The 22,514-nt window shown below is 37.6% G+C and overlaps 1 protein-coding gene across 3 annotated transcripts in view; it reads right to left on the reverse strand.

The window, feature by feature from the left end:
- Positions 1 to 16,654: 16,654 nt before the first annotated feature.
- Positions 16,655 to 22,514, reverse strand: part of LOC128243096 (RAB11-binding protein RELCH homolog) — a 103,039-nt gene continuing 97,179 nt past the window's right edge. For all 3 annotated transcript variants that reach the window (XM_052960623.1, XM_052960621.1, XM_052960622.1), the window contains one exon: positions 16,655 to 21,079. In XM_052960623.1, the coding sequence (XP_052816583.1) occupies positions 20,956 to 21,079 (124 nt within the window). In that variant the 3' untranslated portion in view covers positions 16,655 to 20,955. The remainder of the gene's footprint in view (positions 21,080 to 22,514) is intronic.

Consider the following 22,514-nt stretch of genomic DNA (forward strand, 5'->3'; position numbering starts at 1 on the left):
CAATAATTATGAAATGCGAGTATTACTAAATTCTGCTTTTTTATACTGCCAAAGAAAGGGTAAGACTGCACCTTAATGATTCACATATTTTTTAAATAAAACAAATACATTGAATCAAGATATACAAAGATAAAAAATGATGATGGCAAACCAGTTAAAAATATGACACATTACATAATGAAACACACATTAATTTTTGGCATATTCTTTTTAATTTATCAGCTAAGTAACAATTTGGGAAAAATTATTAAAATCCATTAAAAATGCATCAGGTTTGATTATTCATTACAAAATAATTTGTGATTTCAGAGATTATACCACAATCTCCTAATGTTACAGCATAACTTTTGCGTGACTTACTGTTATTAATATCATTTTCATATTGTTCATGTCAAATTTCATTTTTAGTGCCGATGTGTCGGAGAAAATTATATTCAAAACAACGACACATACTTGAACGATATAAAATCCATATTAAATTGCGATGTAAAGCCAAAATAATAATATGCCCCATCTATCTTAAAATTTGCCATTGTCAAAGTGCGGGCCGCTAACAATGACCAGAAACGTTTTGTTACAAGTACTTTCAATACATCATTCAAATGAAGGCTATCAAATTCTCAGATATTTTGTAGTTTAAGAAAAAAGATACATATACCTCCGACTAAATGGAGGCTAGATTAATACCATAAAATAATGTTCCTGACCTCAGCAATTTGCGTTTATTCTGAGTGACACCATCAGTATAACTTTGCTTTTGACATTTGGAGCTACCAGTCACAGCTTCAAAATCATTTTTCTTTTGTTAACTATAAACAACTGACACCACTTTACGTTCAATTTAAGCCATTCAGTTTTAAAATGAAATAAAAAATACTCAGCTGAGATATTAATCTGCATTTGAAAATCACAAAAAAATAAAGTAATACAATTATAATGATTAGTAATTCAGCAAATGCACAACCAGCAAGTCAACATGCACTCATATGTCTATTTTTCTCAGTCCATCAAGGGACATAACTGAAAATATATTTCAGCCAGAGTAAAAGGACTTAACATGGGACATCTGTCATAGGAAACATAATAGTTTGTACCAAGTATCATTTGTAAGGTCATAAAGTTATTGCCTGGATTAACCACAGCAACTAGACAATAAACAACAACAACACAAAAGCTTTGACAATACCTCGCATGCTAATTAATTTCGTTTAAACGAATTCTTTTACATCAGTTATTATATTTCAAAAACAATTCTTGACTATTAGTCATCCCATCAAAATATCAAAAGCCTTTAATGTCCAGATTACAGGTGTATCGTGTTACATAATAATAATCCCCTGCTTGCATCTTCTTAAATTAATTCCCTCTATCTTGTCAATTTTGCCCAAAGTGAGGGCATACTTATTTTCTTTTTTACATGAATCACTGCAAAAGACGCATATTTGTAAGTTTACTCATACAATGGCGTACATTTGCTGAGGCTGTTGCATGCTGGGACAGAAGATGGCCGACCCCGGCGACCACCTGTAGACCCATCATGGATTCATTATTCCACAAGCTGTAAATCTTTGTCATCCCCTTCTATATTGTCACTTCCCTAAACCATAATCATCCACAAGCAAAATGATTTGCACGGGAAATATGATCTGCTATGAAAATTGGAGCTCTGAACATACTCTCACAACATCTCCCTGTGCCTTTGTAGTCAAACCCTCATAAATTTACCCACCAAATATGGAATTTAAGACCTTAAAAATGCAGCACGAAGGTGCAATGAAATATGCAATTTAATTTTTTGCATGACCCTAGCATTTTTGCACAAAAAATGTCTAATGAAATCATATTTGTATCTTCAAGATTGTTATAACATATTAACTCTAAAAACAGCTATGTGCCTTAATAACAAAACAAGCTCATTAATTAAACAAAATACGAACATAAAAAAACATAACTTAAGGTACAACTCTTTGCCAATAGATGTTGTATGCTTCACCTAAATTTGTAATATCTGTCAAAAGACAAGTGAAGAACATAAGAAAAACTTGTTCTCCTCGGACACGGAGATAAATTAAAAACCCTCAAGTCTTGTTAATTTTACCATCATATCTTGTCATTTAATAATGGGAGGGCATCTGCCCTTAAAATTACAAACACAGGTGATTGTTCACCAGCTACAGTGTTTTGCTTTCTTTTTATTAATATATTGCCATTGGCTTGAATACAAAATCTTTTGGGTCTCTTTTCTTTTGGCCCATTGACAAGGAATGACTGTGAGGACAAAGTTGCTTTGAATTTTGATATGATAAATTCACACCTTGTTGAACAATTTGCCTTAATAAATGATTCCCTTAGAATTAGATTGCCAGATTTGACATTATACCTTAAATTCTGCAGATTGCCTCAGTAAATTCACCAGTGATATTAGATGACTAACTTAACAATGGTTTTTTCTGAACTTGTTTCATTAGGGTAAAATTGCAACATGAATAATTACGGTATTAGAGAAAATTTAAAAAGTAACTATCATTTAATTTTCATAATATTTGAAATGTGGGGCATCAAAAAAAAGATGTCACTGATGAAATTATCCTGTTTTTTGTCAAACAGCCCACACACCATCAATATAATTTAATGTACAGAATTGGTCAATAACAACTTCAAGTGAGAAATCATATTTTGTTAAATGTTTCCTAAGCCTGGGTAGGGTAATTTCATTGCAATTGAAAAGAGAAACTTCTCATATTTAACAGCCGTTTTAACATTCCAAACTGACCCAGGCAAGCAGTCACGGTGACCAAGGCTGCAATAAAATATAATAAATGCTTGAAAACTTTCCTTTTCTATGCAAAACCAATCTAAATCTTTACAAATTAGTTGACCAGTTAATGCGATTTTGAAGCCATAAAAGCCCATGACTAACAAAACTAAATAGCCAGATTTTTGCAACTTTAACAATTCAAAAATATTTTAATACACCCTTTTCGCCATTGACCCACACCTCTGGCTGACCCATCCTTTGGACGGAAATTGTATCAGGATAATTAAAATGCAAATGTCCTTTTCATAACCGCTTAGAGTCGATTTGTTCCGTTACTAAAGCTGGACAGGAAGACGGGCAAGTGACTGCAGTGAATTGAACCAAGCCGTTGAAAATCACCTCGCACATTGAGCAGGTCAGGGGTCGAACTTTGGGGCGGCTATTAGTAATTGTTCGGGCTCCAGAAAGGGCACACTGGACCTGTCCCTCCATGCGTGTGGGCTTCAAACGATCTTCTCCCCGTCAAATATTTGTTCAACCTATGACATCACTGCAGATGCTGGGATGAAGAAAAGGAGTGAACCACGGATTGACAGTTAAATAAAAGTATTTATCACTTTCCCAACTTTTGACATTCGTTTGGACTGGTTTGTATTAGCCTAAAAACATAAAGGCGTAGTTAATATGAGCTTCAAGTTTCATAATTCTCATTAAATTAATTTGAAAGCCCGCACCTACGGTAAATAAGAGTTTCAGTCATATAATTAAACAGGTTTGTTTGTTGTAATTTAAATAATTAGAATTATCTAGGTATGTTTGCATAGTACATAACTTTGTCATTGGCCCACAATATGTGCGAACACCAATACACTATTAAGTATTAGTTTGCCAATGAAATCGCTGAAATTGCGTTTGAAAATTGAAAATCATTCCTCATAAAAATCACAGATGGCTTGAAGAAATGGAGAAAATAAGTCAGATATTTTTCCTGTATGCGGTTTACATGATCAAACTCCATCATGTACCGAGACAAAAAAGATCAAGCAGTAAATTTGTTCATGTTCTGATCATATTTTGAAGTTTACGAAATTTATCACGTTGCTTGCTACGGTCGCTTGTGATGCATTCAATAAATCAAAAATATGAACGATAACGAATACTTGTGAATTTTGTAACTTAGTCGTTTTCATCACAAACAAATCCTTAATTGCTGGACATGAGCATCAAATAGAACCCCACCTTGAAACGACTCAACTTCCGCGTTATTAGTTACATGTTAATGAAGACAACCATAACTGAAAGTGAAATATGAAATCATCTTACCACAACGTCAGACACTTGCACACAAATGGGGAAGGTAATTTAGCCCAAGTGTCATCAATGTGAAGCGCTATCCTCACGGGAAGATATGTGATAGGTTCTAGTAAAACAAAAGTGATGGAAAATAGATGAAACCGCTTAAAATGTAAATTCTTCCTTGTTTTTCTATATTGTTTGAGCCACCCTTGTTCGTCGAACAACATTCGAATGAAACTTCAGGGACTATGGAAGTAAACGATCGAACACAATACACTCGAACATAGTTGAAGTAAGCACACGACTCTAAATACTCGTACATAGGTGAAATATGCACACGACCCTAAATACACATAGATCGGCGAAATATTCAGTTGGCCATATACACTCGTACAAAGGTAACATTTTCACACGGCCCTAGATACACCCGTACATAGGTGACATATTGACACGGCTCTATACACCCGTACATAGGTGACATATTGACACGGCCCCAATTACTCGTACATAGGTGACATATTGACACTGCTCTATACACCCGTACATAGGTGACATATTGACACGGCTCTATACACCCGTACATAGGTGACATATTGACACGGCCCCAATTACTCGTACATAGGTGACATATTTACACGGCCCCAATTACTCGTACATAGGTGACATATTGACACGGCCCCAATTACTCGTACATAGGTAACATATTCACATGGCCCTAAATACTCGTACATAGGTGAAATATTCAAACGGCCCTAAATACTCGTAAATAGGTGAAATATTCACACGACCCTAAATCCTAGTGCATAGGTGAAATATTCACCCGGCCCTAAATACTGGTACATAGGTAACATATTCACACGGCCTTAATACTCGTACATAGGTAAAATAAATACACGGCCCTAAATGCTCGTACACATGTAAATTATGCACACGACCCCAAATACTCGTAAATATGTGAATTATGCACACGGTCCTAAATCCTCGAATATAGGTGAATTATGCACACGACCCAATACTTGTACATAGGTGAATTATGCACACGGTCCTAAATACTCGTATATAGGTGAATTATGCACACGACCCTAAATACTCGTACAAACGGTGAATTATGCACACGGTCCTAAATACTCGTAAATAGGTGAATTATGCACACGGTCCTTAATACTCGTATATAGGTGAATTATGCACACGACCCTAAATACTCGTACATAAGTGAAATATGAAAAGGCCCTAAATACTCGTATATAGGTGAATTATGCACATGGTACTAAATACTCGTATACAGTATAGGTGAATTCTGCACACTGCTCTAAATATTCGTACATAGGTAAATTATGCACACGGCTCTAAATACTCGTACATAGATGAATTATGCACACGACCCTAAATACTCGTACATAAGTGAAATATGCACACGGCCCTTAATACTCGTACAGTTATGGTGAGTTATGGTAGGGCCCTATGTATACTCATGCATAGGTTAACTGAATCGAAATGAATATTGCGATGAAAATACGGATTTCATTTTATTCATGAAAGTGTTACGATCCAAAAAAAGCGCATTTCCTCTAATTTTCAGTTAAAATATTTGATAAATAAATGAAACAAACCTTGGTTCTTCAGTATTGAAATACAACATTGAGTCTATGGTCTTTTAGATCAAAGGGTACTCTGACACCAGGGGCGGCTCCAGGGTTTGACGTGAGAGGGAGCGTACATCTGCCGGAATTGAAATAAAACTGGCTCTTTACGTGTATATGATTTAGGAAACTTTAAGAACCTAATCGTGCATTCTGGTGAAATGAATGCATTGTTTTCTACCATAATGATATGAACATAGAAACTAATCTTGGCGCTCGCCATGTGTGACCCCTCCCCTTGTTTCCGCCAGCGTTGTTAATCATGTTTTATTAGGAACTTGGGAGTCATTATTTTGCATTTTGTTTTAAGCTATCAGTTGGCAGAAAGGCAATACGGACTAAGAGCATGTAAAAGGCTTCATAAAATAACTTTATCACATTTAAGACATTATCCGTCAATACCGCGTGGACAGAGGCGCTGCCAGAGACTGTGGTGTGACATACCATTGTGAACTGAAATAGTATATCTTTTCAAAACGCCTCTGGTATGGCAAATTAATCCATTAGCTGTCGCTAAATGCAAATTGGCCAATGAAGCTTAAAAAGAGGCACCCATTATGTAATTGCGGTTACTGTTGTTTTATAGTTTTTCGTATATTTGCCTCAAAATAGAATTATTTTTTTTACTCTATTACTACCAGGCACAAAATATTAACCAATCGCCAATAAGATAACTTTAAACATGAATATCGTTGAGAACGAATATCACTTCCTCCTGGTTTGTCCCATATTTCATAATTTAAGAAAGAAATACCTTACATATTATCTTTGCCATTGGCCAACGAAACAAAAGTTTATTTATAACACTTATATCATGATAAACTATACAAATTGTTAGTAAATATATAAACCCTGCCTTTCTTTAACGATCAAATACCTATACCTAATAAGGTAATAAGATATAAATCCGTTAATTCATATAATATATATATATATATACAAACGAAGTTAAATACTTTCTTTGTTATTCTCTGTTGACTATGAGTTTTCTCTGTAAGACCACACTCTCGCGTAAAATCGGGCCAACGAGAGAGATTAATATAATGTTGTAATAACTTGTTTCACAATCGTTTTAAAATAATTATATTTAAGTTTTCTATGTACGACATTGTGTTGTACATGTTATATGGTTATGCATGTGGTAAAATTTATGTGCCTCAAAACCAAAGCACCCTGTCAATTTTAGGTGTTGCCATGTATTAACGATACGATGCTGTGATATTTAAACGCGTCAGTAAGACACATTAACATCGTTAAACTACACTACCATGGATATCGCGTCCCAAATAGGGTTTTGTGCACAAATAACTTTAACATCCCAATGTTTCCGACAAATGTGTCCTTAAACCAAAAAATAGGCTCGGTGATGAAAGGTGCTTGTGTTTTTATGGTCTGTACTGTCATATGTTTAAGGAGTTATTCCTAGAAGAGATAACCACGCGTCTGTTAACGGATGAACACTCTAGTACATTAGTACTAGTAGTTGTATATGACAACACGTCTTCTGGTGGCTGAACTTATAGCAACATGCCGTTGTTGACGGCTGAACCTATAGCAACATGCCGTTGTTGACGGCTGAACTCATAGCAACATGCCGTTGTTGACGGCTGAACATATAGCGACATGCCGTTGTTGACGGCTGAACCTATAGCGACATGCCGTTGTTGACGGCTGAACCTATAGCAACATGCCGTTGTTGACGGCTGAACCTATAGCAACATGCCGTTGTTGACGGCTGAACTTATAGCAACATGCCGTTGTTGACGGCTGAACCTATAGCAACATGCCGTTGTTGACGGCTGAACTTATAGCAACATGCCGTTGTTGACGGCTGAACTTATAGCAACATGCCGTTGTTGACGGCTGAACTTATATCAACATGCCGTTGTTGACGGCTGAACCTATAGCAACATGCCGTTGTTGACGGCTGAACCTATAGCAACATGCCGTTGTTGACAGTTGAACTTATAGCAACATGCCGTTGTTGACGGATGAACTTATAGCAACATGTCGTTGTTGACGGCTGAACTTATAGCAACATGCCAACATGCCGTTGTTGACAGCTGAACTTATAGCAACATGCCGTTGTTGACAGCTGAACTTATAGCAACATGCCGTTGTTGACAGCTGAACTTTCTAGAAAATGAAAACACTGAACTTTCTAACATACGTCTGTTGGCGGTTAAACTAGTGAATAATTACCATGACATAAGAAAACGTGAGTTTATATTTTCAATAAATGTAACTTGGCAATTAGATTGAAGTTCAATAAATATATCATAATTAACGTTACAGAATGTTTATAATGATATATCCATTGAACTTCAAAGTTTCAAGCAACCTTTTCCGAATTATTTTAAATACAAAAGACAAAAACATAATACTGTTGGCAGATTTCATGTCTGTTATGTTTTGCTTTGTTACGAATGTCGGAAATATTTCTCTTGGCGCTAAATACATGAATGAGTATTGTGCTGTTTTAGAAGTGTACACAATAGTGGGATACAGCGTCATAACCACCGTTTCAATGATTCCCGAAGGACTCAGAAAATGTAAATACAACCGTTTAAACTTACGTTCTGCACCCTTTCGTGTTATCGTTTTTAAAGAAAGGTCAGCTAGCGCGCCTAAAAGTCTGGAATTGAAACAAGTTATTTTCTCAGATGAGTATATTTCGCAGCAATGAATAAAGGGACTCGCTCATGGTTTGTAAAATGCACTCTTTTATTACGAAGTAAAGTGTTGCAAATTGTTAGGAGTGTTAAACTAAGAAACTGACAGCCGGAACCCTTCAGCAAGTGTTGATATTTGCTCAAGTATCGTTGTTGAAGACAACAATGTTCAATACCGTTACTAACGTATATATTAGGGATGGCAACGAGTACCCGAGTACTCGAGTACTCGATCGAACGTCCGAGTACTCGAGTACCAAATCACTACTCGAGTACTCGGAAAAAAATCTATAAAAATCACCAAATACACGATTTAAAGACAAAATATCAGATCTGGTTAGTTGCCAAGAGGACAATTTACGGTCCCTCTAATCCCCGCTGTATACACAATTGACCTCAATCAATTAGTTGACAGTTGTTGTGATAGTTGCAAACTGTCAACAAAGGACCCCTATTTCAAATTAGCACTGATGTCAATTAGCGAAGTTTTGATAGCGGTACTTTCACTTACACTATTCTATTGTATCTCAATTAGAGACCGTTACGAAAATTGATTTCTTAATGGGCGTATTTTAACTATTTTTGCAATGATTATCACAATTGATTGGTTGATATTAAATCAAGAATTATGAATATTAATGAGGTAAACAACAATTGCACAGTACGAAAAACTATCATTTAAAATAAAATACATATATATATATATATATACTATATATATATACTATAAATCCTCGTTGGTCAAGGCGTCGATTTTCTCTTTTTCTTGACTTGACCGGCCTAGGTTCGCTCCCATCAAAACCAAACGTTTTCATACTTCGATTGTATTTGTTTCAGCAATTTCGATATCATAGAGTAAACTAATGATAAAATAAGTCGTTTCAGATGCATTACCGAGAAAACTTATGTCTGGTCCAAAAACATGAACAAGTCCCTTTAATGAGGAAGAATGATTGCCATTGAATTTATATAAAACACAACTCATATTTTTGATGTTGACGTTGTGCGCGCTGAATTATCTTTTGAGTTTATGGCATATTTGTTATTGACATAAATGCATTTTTGATCAAAATGAGGCGGGGTGGGGGTGGGGGGCTTGTACCTTAAGCTTGTTTCACACTTAACTCATAACTAGAATCATTAAGCCTTAACTGTATAATTGTTAGTATTACAGCATCTGGGATGTTTATGCTCCAAAGGGTGTTATATAGTTATCTGATCGTATATCCGTCCATCCGTCCGTCCCCACGAGTTTCAATCAATATCTGAAGAACGCTCAGACCCAGTGTTCTTAAACTAGGCAGGTTGGTCATGACAAGCAAATAAGCTTTTTGACTTTGAGGTCAGTTGGTCGAAGGTCAATATTGTGTTGACCTTAAGATAACTTCCGCTGAAAATAAGAATCAGATCAATATATAAAATTATATATATACACGAAGAACGCTTAGGCACAGGGACCTTAAACTTTCTAGGTAGGTTGAACATAACTATGATATAAACTCTATTGATTTTGAGGTCAGTGGGTTAAGGGTCAAGGTCGTGGTTACGCTCTGTTGAAAATCGGATGACATTTAATATCTAAAGAACGCTTTGGCTAAGAGACCTCAAACTTGGTAGTATGATTGGTCATGGCAAGCAGATGAACCATATTAATTGAGGTAAAAGAATCAATGGTCAAATTGGTGGTGACCTTGAGCTGAAGTCCGCAGTTCACGTACGCAGTGATCTCCCCTGTCGCTGCTCGGACGTTGAGCAAAGCAAAGCACTAACGCAGTGATCTCCCCTGTCGCTACTCGGACGTTGAGCAAAGCAAAGCACTAACGCCGAGATATTCATTATTGCTTCTCAAAAGTTTTGAAAAAGATACACTTACGCAGTGATCTCCCCGTTGCTGCTGTGAAGTTGAACAAACCAAAGCACTGACGCAGTGATCTCCCCTGTTGTTACTCGGACGTTGAGCAAAGCAAAGCACTAACGCAGTGATCTCCAATGTGAGCTTGGCAAACATTAACGCAGAGATCTCCCCTGGAGGTTGAGCTTGGCAAATACTGACCTAGAGATCTCACATGACCCAGTAATTCTTCTTGTTGCTGCGCGGAGGTTGAGCTTGGCAAATATTGACACAGTTATTTCCCATGGCCCAGTAATCGTTCCTGTCGCTGCGCGGAGGTTGAGCTTGCCAAATACTGACGCAGTCATCTGCATGACCCAGTTATCTCGCTTGTCGCTGCGCGGAGGTTGAGATTGACAAATACTGACGCAGTTATCTCCCATGACCCAGTTATCTCGCTTGTCGCTGCGCGGAGGTTGAGATTGACAAATACTGACGCAGTTATTTCCCATGACCCAGTTATCTCGCTTGTCGCTGCGCGAAGGTTGAGATTGACAAATACTGACGCAGTTATCTCCCATGACCCAATTATTCTCGCTTGTCGGTGCGGGGAGGTTGAGATTGACAAATACTGACGCAGTTATCTCCCATGACCAAGTAACCTCGCTTGTCGTTGCGCGGAGGTTGAGATTGATAAATACTGACGCAGTTATCTTCCATGACCCAGTTATATCACTTGTCGCTGCGCGGAACTTGAGATTGACAAATACTGACGCAGTAATCTCCCATGACCCAGTAATCTCTCTTGTCACTGCGCGGAGGTTGAGCTTGGCAAATACTGACGGAGTTATATCCCATGACCCAGTGATCTCTCTTGTCGCTGCGGGGAGGTTGACATTGACATATACTGACGCAGTTATCTCCCATGACCCAGTGATCTCTCTTGTCGCTGCGGAGTGGTGGGGGGGGGGGCTTGTACCTTAAGCTTGTTTCACACTTAACTCATAACTAGAATCATTAAACCTTAACTGTATAATTGTTAGTATTACAGCATCTGGGATGTTTATGCTCCAAAGGGTGTTATATAGTTATCTGATCGTATATCCGTCCATCCGTCCGTCCCCACGAGTTTCAATCAATATCTGAAGAACGCTCAGACCCAGTGTTCTTAAACTAGGCAGGTTGGTCATGACAAGCAAATAAGCTGACGAATACTGACGCAGTTATCTCCCATGACCCAATTATCTCGCTTGTCGGTGCGGGGAGGTTGAGATTGACAAATACTGACGCAGTTATCTCCCATGACCAAGTAACCTCGCTTGTCGTTGCGCGGAGGTTGAGATTGATAAATACTGACGCAGTTATCTTCCATGACCCAGTTATATCACTTGTCGCTGCGCGGAACTTGAGATTGACAAATACTGACGCAGTAATCTCCCATGACCCAGTAATCTCTCTTGTCGCTGCGCGGAGGTTGAGCTTGGCAAATACTGACGGAGTTATATCCCATGACCCAGTGATCTCTCTTGTCGCTGCGGGGAGGTTGACATTGACATATACTGACGCAGTTATCTCCCATGACCCAGTGATCTCTCTTGTCGCTGCGGGGAGGTTGAGCTTGGCAAATACAGACGCAGTTATCTCCCATGACCCAGTTATCTCGCTTGTCGATGCGCGGAGGTTGAGCGTGGCAAATACTGACGCAGTTATCTCCCATGACCCAGTAATCTCTCTGGTCGCTGCGCAGAGGTTGAGTTTGGCAAATACAGACGCAGAATCTCATTAAGGTGTACAATACACAAAGTGCTCATAAATAATACAAATGTATTTCATAATTAAATTTATTATTATTATTTTTCATAAAGTTTACACAAATATTATACAAAAAAGTTAATAAATAATTGTAGGTGGAATGCTTAAATTGCATTTATTCAAAGTAAAGAAACCTACTATAAACTACAAAAGTCACATACATGTGTATCACAATTTAGGCATCAATAAGCAGACTCAATTTGCAAAATAAACAACACATACAATTTGTTTCGTTTGATTAACCTTAGGGAGTAGCCAACTATTAAGAATGTTAAGATGTGGTTTCTTCAACGTCATGTACAGCGCCATGTGATTTTTAACAGTTCAATCGTCCGCCTTCAAAGGCTTTGGCTCAAGGCTCTCTTTGAATTTAACTGTTCATTCAGGGCAAACGTTATTTAAATAAATCTGAATACAATGAAAAATACCAGAAGTAATTGTTTGAAGTAATAGGGTGAATAGGATGTATATTTTAATAAGGTTACCGGTAGTAACCTTTTATATGTTACTACTAGTACGTAAATGCAAATTGGTTAACAGACATATATCATCATCATCCGGGACAGATACATGTTTAAAAAGCATTGCACATATTGCACAGCATAACTAAAACAAATCAACACATTTTATATTATATTCCTAGTCACTTACAACTTAAATTCAATGCATGTCTGGTCTAACTATATCACACATTAATATATTATGTCTTTCTGTCTATCCCGTAAAAACAATACAAATATATAAGAAACAGTCTACCCCAATAAATTGAGAAAGAAATAGTTCAATGTTCTCCTCATAATGGCACAGTGATAAGTAGTTACTTGGCAACCTCTTTAAAGCTGCACTCTCACAGATTGAACGTTTCGACAGCTTTTAATTTTTGTCTCGGAACGAGCCAATTTTTGCGAAAATCCATTGAAACCAGTTATATAAGACTGCTAACAAAAATAGATCGCAGACTTTTTATATTTAAGTTCAATAATTGATGTTTTATGCATTTTTCTTAAACCGTTAGTAACGGTTTAAGCCATAAAACATTGGTTTTCAAACGGAAATATGACAATCTGCGATCTGATTTTTTTGTCAGCAGACTTGTATCATTGGTTTGCAGATATTTACGCAAAAAAATGCTCTTTCCAAGACAAACTAGAGCTGTCACAGGAGTGACGAATACCCCCAAATGCCGCCTGGACACAGGAATGGCAAACCATTCCTTTGAAAAGAGGCCATAACTCCAAGGTTACTGCACACGGCATCTTCTTTTATCATGCATGTATTGTTTTATTTAAATCTGTTGAGTAATTTAGAAGTTACACTGCTGACAAGAAAAACTAGCCTTTCATTAGTTATCGTCCGGAAACCGTTTTTCTATTTTTAGTAACAGTGACCTTGACCTTTGCCCCACCAGCCCCAATATCGAACTTGACCTGTATCTTCTGATGTTACACCTGTGTACCAAAAACTGTTCAAATCTGTCTAGCCTTTCATGATTTATCGTCCGGAAACCGTTTTTCTATTTTTAGTGAAAGTGACCTTGACTTTGGCCCCATCAGCCCCAATATCGAACTTGACCTGTATCTTCTGATGTTACACCTGTGTACTAAAAATTGTTCAAATCTGTCAAGCCTTTTATGACTTATCGTCCGGAAACCGTTTTTCTATTTTTAGTAACAGTGACCTTGACCTTGGCCCCACCAGCCCCAATATCGAACTTGACCTATATCTTCTGAATTTACACCTGTGTACCAACCGCACAATGTTGGGCTAAGGACGGGGCCAGACTAAAATCCTCGTAGTATTAACAGTTTCCCCGAATGTATCACACCGCCAGGTAACCCTTGGATACAGTGCCATTGGTCCCCTTGCTCGTTTTTAAGGCATCCGCACCATAACAGTGTCTGAATATGGGCCAAATTGGCATGGGGGATCGAGTTCATGTCCCTATCCCGCATAGCCTGCCTAAAATCCTAGGGTATTCACATGTGCCATCACCTAGGGCCAGGTCTCGGCTACACAGTGACATAGGTCCCTATGGTCCCCTTGCTCGTTTCTGCGAGAACGAGCCTTACATGTATGGTAGGGGTCAGTAGGGCTTATATTGCCCATATACGCACAATGTTGGGCTAAGGACGGGGCCAGACTAAAATCCTCGTAGTATTAACAGTTTCCCCGAATGTATCACACCGCCAGGTAACCCTTGGATACAGTGCCATTGGTCCCCTTGCTCGTTTTTAAGGCATCCGCACCATAACAGTGTCTGAATATGGGCCAAATTGGCATGGGGGATCGAGTTCATGTCCCTATCCCGCATAGCCTGCCTAAAATCCTAGGGTATTCACATGTGCCATCACCTAGGGCCAGGTCTCGGCTACACAGTGACATAGGTCCCTATGGTCCCCTTGCTCGTTTCTGCGAGAACGAGCCTTACATGTTTCCTCGAGATTAATGCTCTTATTGTATTGATTTTGATGGTGATACGGTGCTAGCACCGCATCCCCGCGGTGATATGGTGATACGGTGCTACGGTGCTAACTTCACGCACATTGATATTTGCTCAAAGATCGTTGTTGAAGACAACAATGTTCAATAGCGTTACTAACGTATATATATACTATAAATCCTCGTGGGTCAAGGCGTCGGTTTTCTCTTTTTCTTGACTTTTTTCTTGACCGGTCTAGGTTCGCTCCCATCAAAACCAAACTTTTTCATACTTCGATTGTATTTGTTCCAGCAATTTCGATATCATAGAGTAAACTAATGATAAAATAAGTCGTTTCAGATGCATTACCGAGAAAACTAATGTCTGGTCCAAAAACATGAACAAGTCCCTTTAATGATGAAGAATGATTGCCATTGAATTTATATAAAACACAACTCATATTTTTGATGTTGACGTTGTGCGCGCTGAATTATCTTTTGAGTTAATGGCATATTTGTTATTGACATAAATGCATTTTTGATCAAAATGAGGCGGGGTGGGTGGGGGGGGGGGGGGGCTTGTACCTTAAGCTTGTTTCACACTTAACTCATAACTAGAATCATTAAACCTTAACTGTATAATTGTTAGTATTACAGCATCTGGGATGTTTATGCTCCAAAGGGTGTTATATAGTTATCTGATCGTATATCCGTCCATCCGTCCGTCCCCACGAGTTTCAATCAATATCTGAAGAACGCTCAGACCCAGTGTTCTTAAACTAGGCAGGTTGGTCATGACAAGCAAATAAGCTTTTTGACTTTGAGGTCAGTTGGTCGAAGGTCAATATTGTGTTGACCTTAAGATAACTTCCGCTGAAAATAAGAATCAGATCAATATATAAAATTATATATATACACGAAGAACGCTTAGGCACAGGGACCTTAAACTTTCTAGGTAGGTTGGACATAACTATGATATATACTCTATTGATTTTGAGGTCAGTGGGTTAAGGGTCAAGGTCGTGGTTACGCTCTGTTGAAAATCGGATGACATTTAATATCTAAAGCTAAGAGACCTCAAACTTGGTAGTATGATTGGTCATGGCAAGCAGATGAACCATATTAATTGAGGTAAAAGAATCAATGGTCAAATTGGTGGTGACCTTGAGCTGAAGTCCGCAGTTCACGTACGCAGTGATCTCCCTTGTCGCTGGTCGGACGTTGAGCAAAGCAAAGCACTAACGCAGTGATCTCCCCTGTCGCTACTCGGACGTTGAGCAAAGCAAAGCACTAACGCCGAGATATTCATTATTGCTTCTCAAAAGTTTAGAAAAAGATACACTTACGCAGTGATCTCCCCGTTGCTGCTGTGAAGTTGAACAAACCAAAGCACTGACGCAGTGATCTCCCCTGTTGTTACTCGGACGTTGAGCAAAGCAAAGCACTAACGCAGTGATCTCCAATGTCTCTGCTCAGACGTGAGCTTGGCAAACATTAACGCAGAGATCTCCCCTGGAGGTTGAGCTTGGCAAATACTGACCTAGTGATCTCACATGACCCAGTAATCCTTCTTGTTGCTGCGCGGAGGTTGAGCTTGGCAAATATTGACACAGTTATTTCCCATGGCCCAGTAATCGCTCCTGTCGCTGCGCGGAGGTTGAGCTTGCCAAATACTGACGCAGTCATCTGCATGACCCAGTTATCTCGCTTGTCGCTGCGCGGAGGTTGAGATTGACAAATACTGACGCAGTTATCTCCCATGACCCAGTTATCTCGCTTGTCGCTGCGCGGAGGTTGAGATTGACAAATACTGACGCAGTTATTTCCCATGACAGTTATCTCGCTTGTCGCTGCGCGGAGGTTGAGATTGACAAATACTGACGCAGTTATCTCCCATGACCCAATTATCACGCTTGTCGGTGCGGGGAGGTTGAGATTGACAAATACTGACGCAGTTATCTCCCATGACCCAGTGATCTCTCTTGTCGCTGCGGGGAGGTTGAGATTGACAAATACTGACGCAGTTATCTTCCATGACCCAGTTATATCACTTGTCGCTGCGCGGAGCTTGAGATTGATAAATACTGACGCAGTTATCTCCCATGACCCAGTAATCTCTCTGGTCGCTGCGCAGAGGTTGAGTTTGGCAAATACAGACGCAGTATCTCATTAAGGTGTACAATACACCGAGTGCTCATAAATAATACAAATATATTTCATAATTAAATTTATTATTTTTATTTTTCATAAAGTTTACACAAATATTATACAAAAAAGTTAATAAATAATTGTAGGTGGAATGCTTAAATTGCATTTATTCAAAGTAAAGAAACCTTCTATAAACTACAAAAGTCACATACATGTGTATCACAATTTAGGCATCAATAAGCAGACTCAATTTGCAAAATAAACAACACATACAATTTGTTTCGTTTGATTAACCTTAGGGAGTAGCCAACTATTAAGAATGTTAAGATCAGGTTTCTTCAACGTCATGTACAGCGCCATGTGATTTTTAACAGTTCAATCGTCCGCCTTCAAAGGCTTTGGCTCAAGGCTCTCTTTGAATTTAACTGTTCATTCAGGGCAAACGTTATTTAAATAAATCTGAATACAATGAAAAATACCAGAAGTAATTGTTTGAAGTAATAGGGTGAATAGGATGTATATTTTAATAAGGTTACCGGTAGTAACCTTTTATATGTTACTACTAGTACGTAAATGCAAATTGGTTAACAGACATATATCATCATCATCCGGGACAGATACATGTTTAAAAAGCATTGCACATATTGCACAGCATAATTAAAACAAATCAACACATTTTATATTATATTCCTAGTCACTTACAACTTAAATTCAATGCATGTCTGGTCTAACTATATCACACATTAATATATTATGTCTTTCTGTCTATCCCGTAAAACAATACAAATATAGAAGAAACAAGTCTACCCCAATAAATTGAGAAAGAAATAGTTCAATGTTCTCCTCATAATGGCACAGTGATAAGTAGTTACTTGGCAACCTCTTTAAAGCTGCACTCTCACAGATTGAACGTTTCGACAACTTTTAATTTTTGTCTCGGAATGAGCCAATTTTTGCGAAAATACATTGAAACCAGTTATATAAGACTGCTAACAAAAATAGATCGCATATTTTTTATATTTAAGTTCAATAATTGATGTTTTATGCATTTTTCTTAAACCGTTAGTAACGGTTAAAGCCATAAAACATTGGTTTTCAAACGGAAATATGACAATCTGCGATCTGATTTTTTTGTCAGCAGACTTATATCATTGGTTTGCAGATATTTACGCAAAAAATTGCTCTTTCCAAGACAAACTAGAGCTGTCACAGGAGTGATGAATACCCCCAAATGCCGCCTGGACACAGGAATGGCAAACCATTCCTTTGAAAAGAGGCCATAACTCTAAGGTTACTGCACACTGTATCTTTTTTTTTATCATGCATGTATTGTTTTATTTAAATCTGTTGAGTTATTTAGAAGTTACACTGCTGACAAAATAATAGCCTTTCATGAGTTATCGTCCGGAAACCGTTTTTCTATTTTTAGTAACAGTGACCTTGACCTTTGCCCCACCAGCCCCAATATCGAACTTGACCTGTATCTTCTGATGTTACACCTGTGTACCAAAAATTGTTCAAATCTGTCAAGCCTTTCACATAATTTATCGTCCGGAAACCGTTTTTCTATTTTTAGTAACAGTGACCTTGACCTTGGCCCCACCAGCCCCAATATCGAACTTGACCTGTATCTTCTGATGTTACACCTGTTTACCAAAAATTGTTCAAATCTGTCAAGCCTTTCATGATTTATCGTCCGGAAACCGTTTTTCTATTTTTAGTAACAGTGACCTTGACTTTGCCCCATCAGCCCCAATATCGAACTTACCCTGTATCTTCTGATGTTACACCTGTGTACCAAAAATTGTTCAAATCTGTCAAGCCCTTTATGACTTATCGTCCGGAAACCGTTTTTCTATTTTTAGTAACAGTGACCTTGACCTTGGCCCCACCAGCCCCAATATCGAACTTGACCTATATCTTCTGATGTTACACCTGTGTACCAAACTGTATCTTCTGATGTTACACCTATGTACCAAAATTGTTCAAATCTGTCTAGCCTTTCATGAGTTATCGTCTGGAAACCGTTTTTCTATTTTTAGTAACAGTGACCTTGACCTTGGCCCCACTAGCCCCAATATCGAACTTGACCTGTATCTTCTGATGTTACACCTGTGTAATAAAAATTGTTCAAATCTGTCTAGCCTTTCATGAGTTATCGTCCGGAAACCGTTTTTCTATTTTTAGTAACAGTGACCTTGACCTTGGCCCCACCAGCCCCAATATCGAACTTGACCTGTATCTTCTGATGTTACACCTGTGTACCAAAAAATTTTCAAATCTGTCTAGCCTTTCATGAGTTATCGTCCGGAAACCATGAAAACCGACAGACCGACCGACCGACCGACAGACCGACCGACCGACAAGCTCACTCCTATATACCCCTCAAACTTCGTTTATGGGGGTATAAAAATAAAAAAAAGTTGTTAAAATGGTAAATCTGTGAGAGTGCAGCTTTAAATAATAGCTGTAACAGTGTCAACAGTTGTAACAGTTGTCCGTGTTTACATACCTTACACCACAACTATTTACTTTCTTACAGCTAATGTTATTTTCTAGAGAAAACAAACGCGTTTTTTTAAATGACATGTTTTCAGACAAGAATGAAAAAAACAAACTTAGCACAAAAATATATCAAAGTTATAAATAAATCATTATAAAGAAATGAAATATGACGCATACTGTTTCCAAGTAAATTAATTTAAATTGTAAAATGAAATCGACTGTTTTTCTTTGAAAAGCAGTCCGGCTAAAAATGTACTATTGTTTTTGTGTTGTTGTTTTTTTAATACAAATGCAAGACACTTACACCTTACAGGTCATACATAAACATAGTTTAAATATTTCGTTACAATTCAAAATTGTATTAAAAAATCATGGTCCTAAGCAATTAACCTAATTTCAAAGCTAGGGATTGCAATAAAACTTGCTATGACGCTTTAATTGATTGAAGCAATTCTGAACTTCACAAAGTACAAATAATAAATGCAAGTTCATTTACAGCCATATACGGATACACTTCACTCAGTTAATGCATACATGTACACTATTGGTTGACCAACATATACAAGCTAACCTACCAAGACCATATATCTTGAGGAAAAAATATCATAGCATTACCATACATATCAAAACAAAATATTAATATACTAAGTAATAGACCCATAAAATCAATATTTGTGAATGTAACACTATATAACACACAACTATTTCACTGATTAGGAATGTGTGATCGTGCACCAATTACGAGAACAGAGATTCCATGTCACAACACTTACTACATCTAACTAACCATCAGTGATATGTCGTGTATTGCATCGCCAGTACGCAAAATATTTATTTCATCCTTTTAAAAAAGCGATCACTACATTTAGTACGAAGTCGCATTTTACATAAATTAAAATTCTCTTTTTTATAAAAAAATTTTTTATAAAAATATTGATTGAAACCCTCTTCAATTAATGTTTCAAATTTAGAAAATAATAATAATAATAATAATAATAATAATAATAATAATAATAATAATAATAATAATGATAAAAATAATAGTAGTAGCAGTAATAATAATAATAATAATAATAATAATAATAATAATAATAATAATAGCAACAATCCTAAAGCAATGTACCTGCAATGCTACTACATATCTAAATAAATGCGTACAAAGTCATGGCAAGTTAAACAGTAACTGCGATGATGCTCTTTAATGTACAAGACCATAAATGGTATATTTAAAAATGAAGCAAACCATTATAAAGCATACGTTTGGTGGTTAAGGTCTAGCCATTGTTTGGCCTCGATAACTGATAACCATCTATGTGTATATGCATAGTGGTAAGAGACCACAAGGCTTGCAACTGTCCCACATTTATTTCAATTGAAGAGACCAGGTTAAGGCTATTACCGTATCTGTTGGAGATATACTTAATACATTGCCTTCAGAAGTTCTACGACGGTCAACATAGGAGGACATCATTTGTACCTGTTACAGACACTGGAGTTTGTCACTGCAGCTAAACTTTGTAAGAGGTACAGAACCGTTACAATGTTTGTGTCAGATACAGCAGTTATCATGGAGTATATGAGGCTGACACTTTATCTTCCAATGATATCTCGTCCATGCTGTCTCCTTCTCTATCAGCTACACGGTTGGTGAGACAGTATTCGGTCACCGTTTTCTGTTAAAGAGACCGAAGTCGTGGTGAAGCAATACAATGTCGTGTTTCCTCTTGCAGAGACAACACCACATGGTAATCTTTCACCAAGGCGCTTGACGAGACAGGAGACGTGATGAAGCATAACAATGCTATGTTTACCTCTTTTTTAGACAAACACCACGTGGTCATCTTTCATTAAGGCGGTTGACGAGACAGGAGATCTTCACTTTTTCCTGTTAAAAAGACTGGATATGTTTGCTTTGGTTGTCGACTCTTTGAACCGGTTCATCATACGGGCCTTCATATCTTCGCCCGTCGCCGCAAAATTCCCCGTGAAACTAGAGCTCCTGTACGTGGAAAACATAAAAAAACAGTGTTTTGATGCAGTTGAATGAAAATCTATATAAAAGTGGACTCCTCTAATAACTTAGTGTACGACAAATGATAATATTTACATTAACCTAGTCACTTGAATAGGTAAAGCTGTAAGGCAGGCGGGCAAATGACCAAGAAGCGCTAGCACGCTTCATGGAATTTGCGCGCGTGCCCTACTGCGTTCATACAGCATAACCGCAAGAAAAAATGCGATCAATCCTTAAGTCAAACACCTTTTAAAAATAAATTTAGTGTCAACTTTTACACTATTTGAAACCAATCACATGTATTTTACTTATGACTCAAAATTTTAAATACTAGTCACTAAATACAACCAATGGAAGAAAATCAAATTATATTTCAGAAAGTATCTAGCAACTTGTGTGTTACTTTAACATGCGTATCTGTTGTAATGTATGTTCTTTGACAAGAGGATCACTACCGATCTTCACTATCATGCAAATAGTCAATAACTGATTCTATTTATATATTTACGTTCTATGTAATGGCATTAGAATGACCATTACTGTAGTTAACATTTAGATAGCATCATCAATCTCTTAAAACTTCAACAGTTTATCGTAAAACCATGTACGGTTGCCGAGAGATGACATATTTATTTAAGACATGACGTCGTTTACTGATGCTATCAGAGCTCGGCTGGTACAAAAAAGGCAGATCACCCTTTCATATTAAGTATCGCAATTCTAGGTTAGATTGAGGTCACTGTCAACCCTAGAACGAAGAGCAATTGCAAATTGATATTCTAGAATCGAACAATCCCGGATAAGTAGATCAAAATTGGCCATGCTGTAAATCCCTATCTTGCCAACAGGCAAAGATAAAAACTTAAAAAGGTACCCGAATGTAAAATAAATAAATTAAAATACATTTTTACTATATTTTGCTTAACTGAGGTAGGTGAAAAGGCATCTACCATGGTAAACCTCTTTTCCGCCAAACACCCGGCGCTAGGGTTGGGACGAACCCATCTTACACGAGCGGCCATGGAAGATAATTATAATCCTGATACGTGATGTTCATGTCCCCAATGGGATAAAACCCAAGCGGCTTTACATCAGAATGTATTAAGTTCTCTCATTGCCTATAAGTAGGTATTAGTGAGGCTCACTAGTTTTACATTCTAATATTTTTTTCCCGAATTGTTAGACTGCAACATTCAATACTTAAAGCTGTTCATGAGAGCCCAGTATTAGACGCAGACGTGTCTGAGCAAGGTGTCACCTGAGGATACATAAATATGTAACCACCTCAAGGTACCCATCAAGGTTCTCTTACTGCTTTGTAAATATCTAGTTCCCTATCAGCAGGTCTGGAAACCTCGAACTGCTTTATACACATCAAGGTACCATATCTCTAACGATTTTATAAACATCAATGTCTCGA

The sequence above is a fragment of the Mya arenaria genome, chromosome 8 (genome assembly GCF_026914265.1).
Source record: "Mya arenaria isolate MELC-2E11 chromosome 8, ASM2691426v1".
Classification (NCBI taxonomy): Eukaryota; Metazoa; Mollusca; class Bivalvia; order Myida; family Myidae; genus Mya; species Mya arenaria.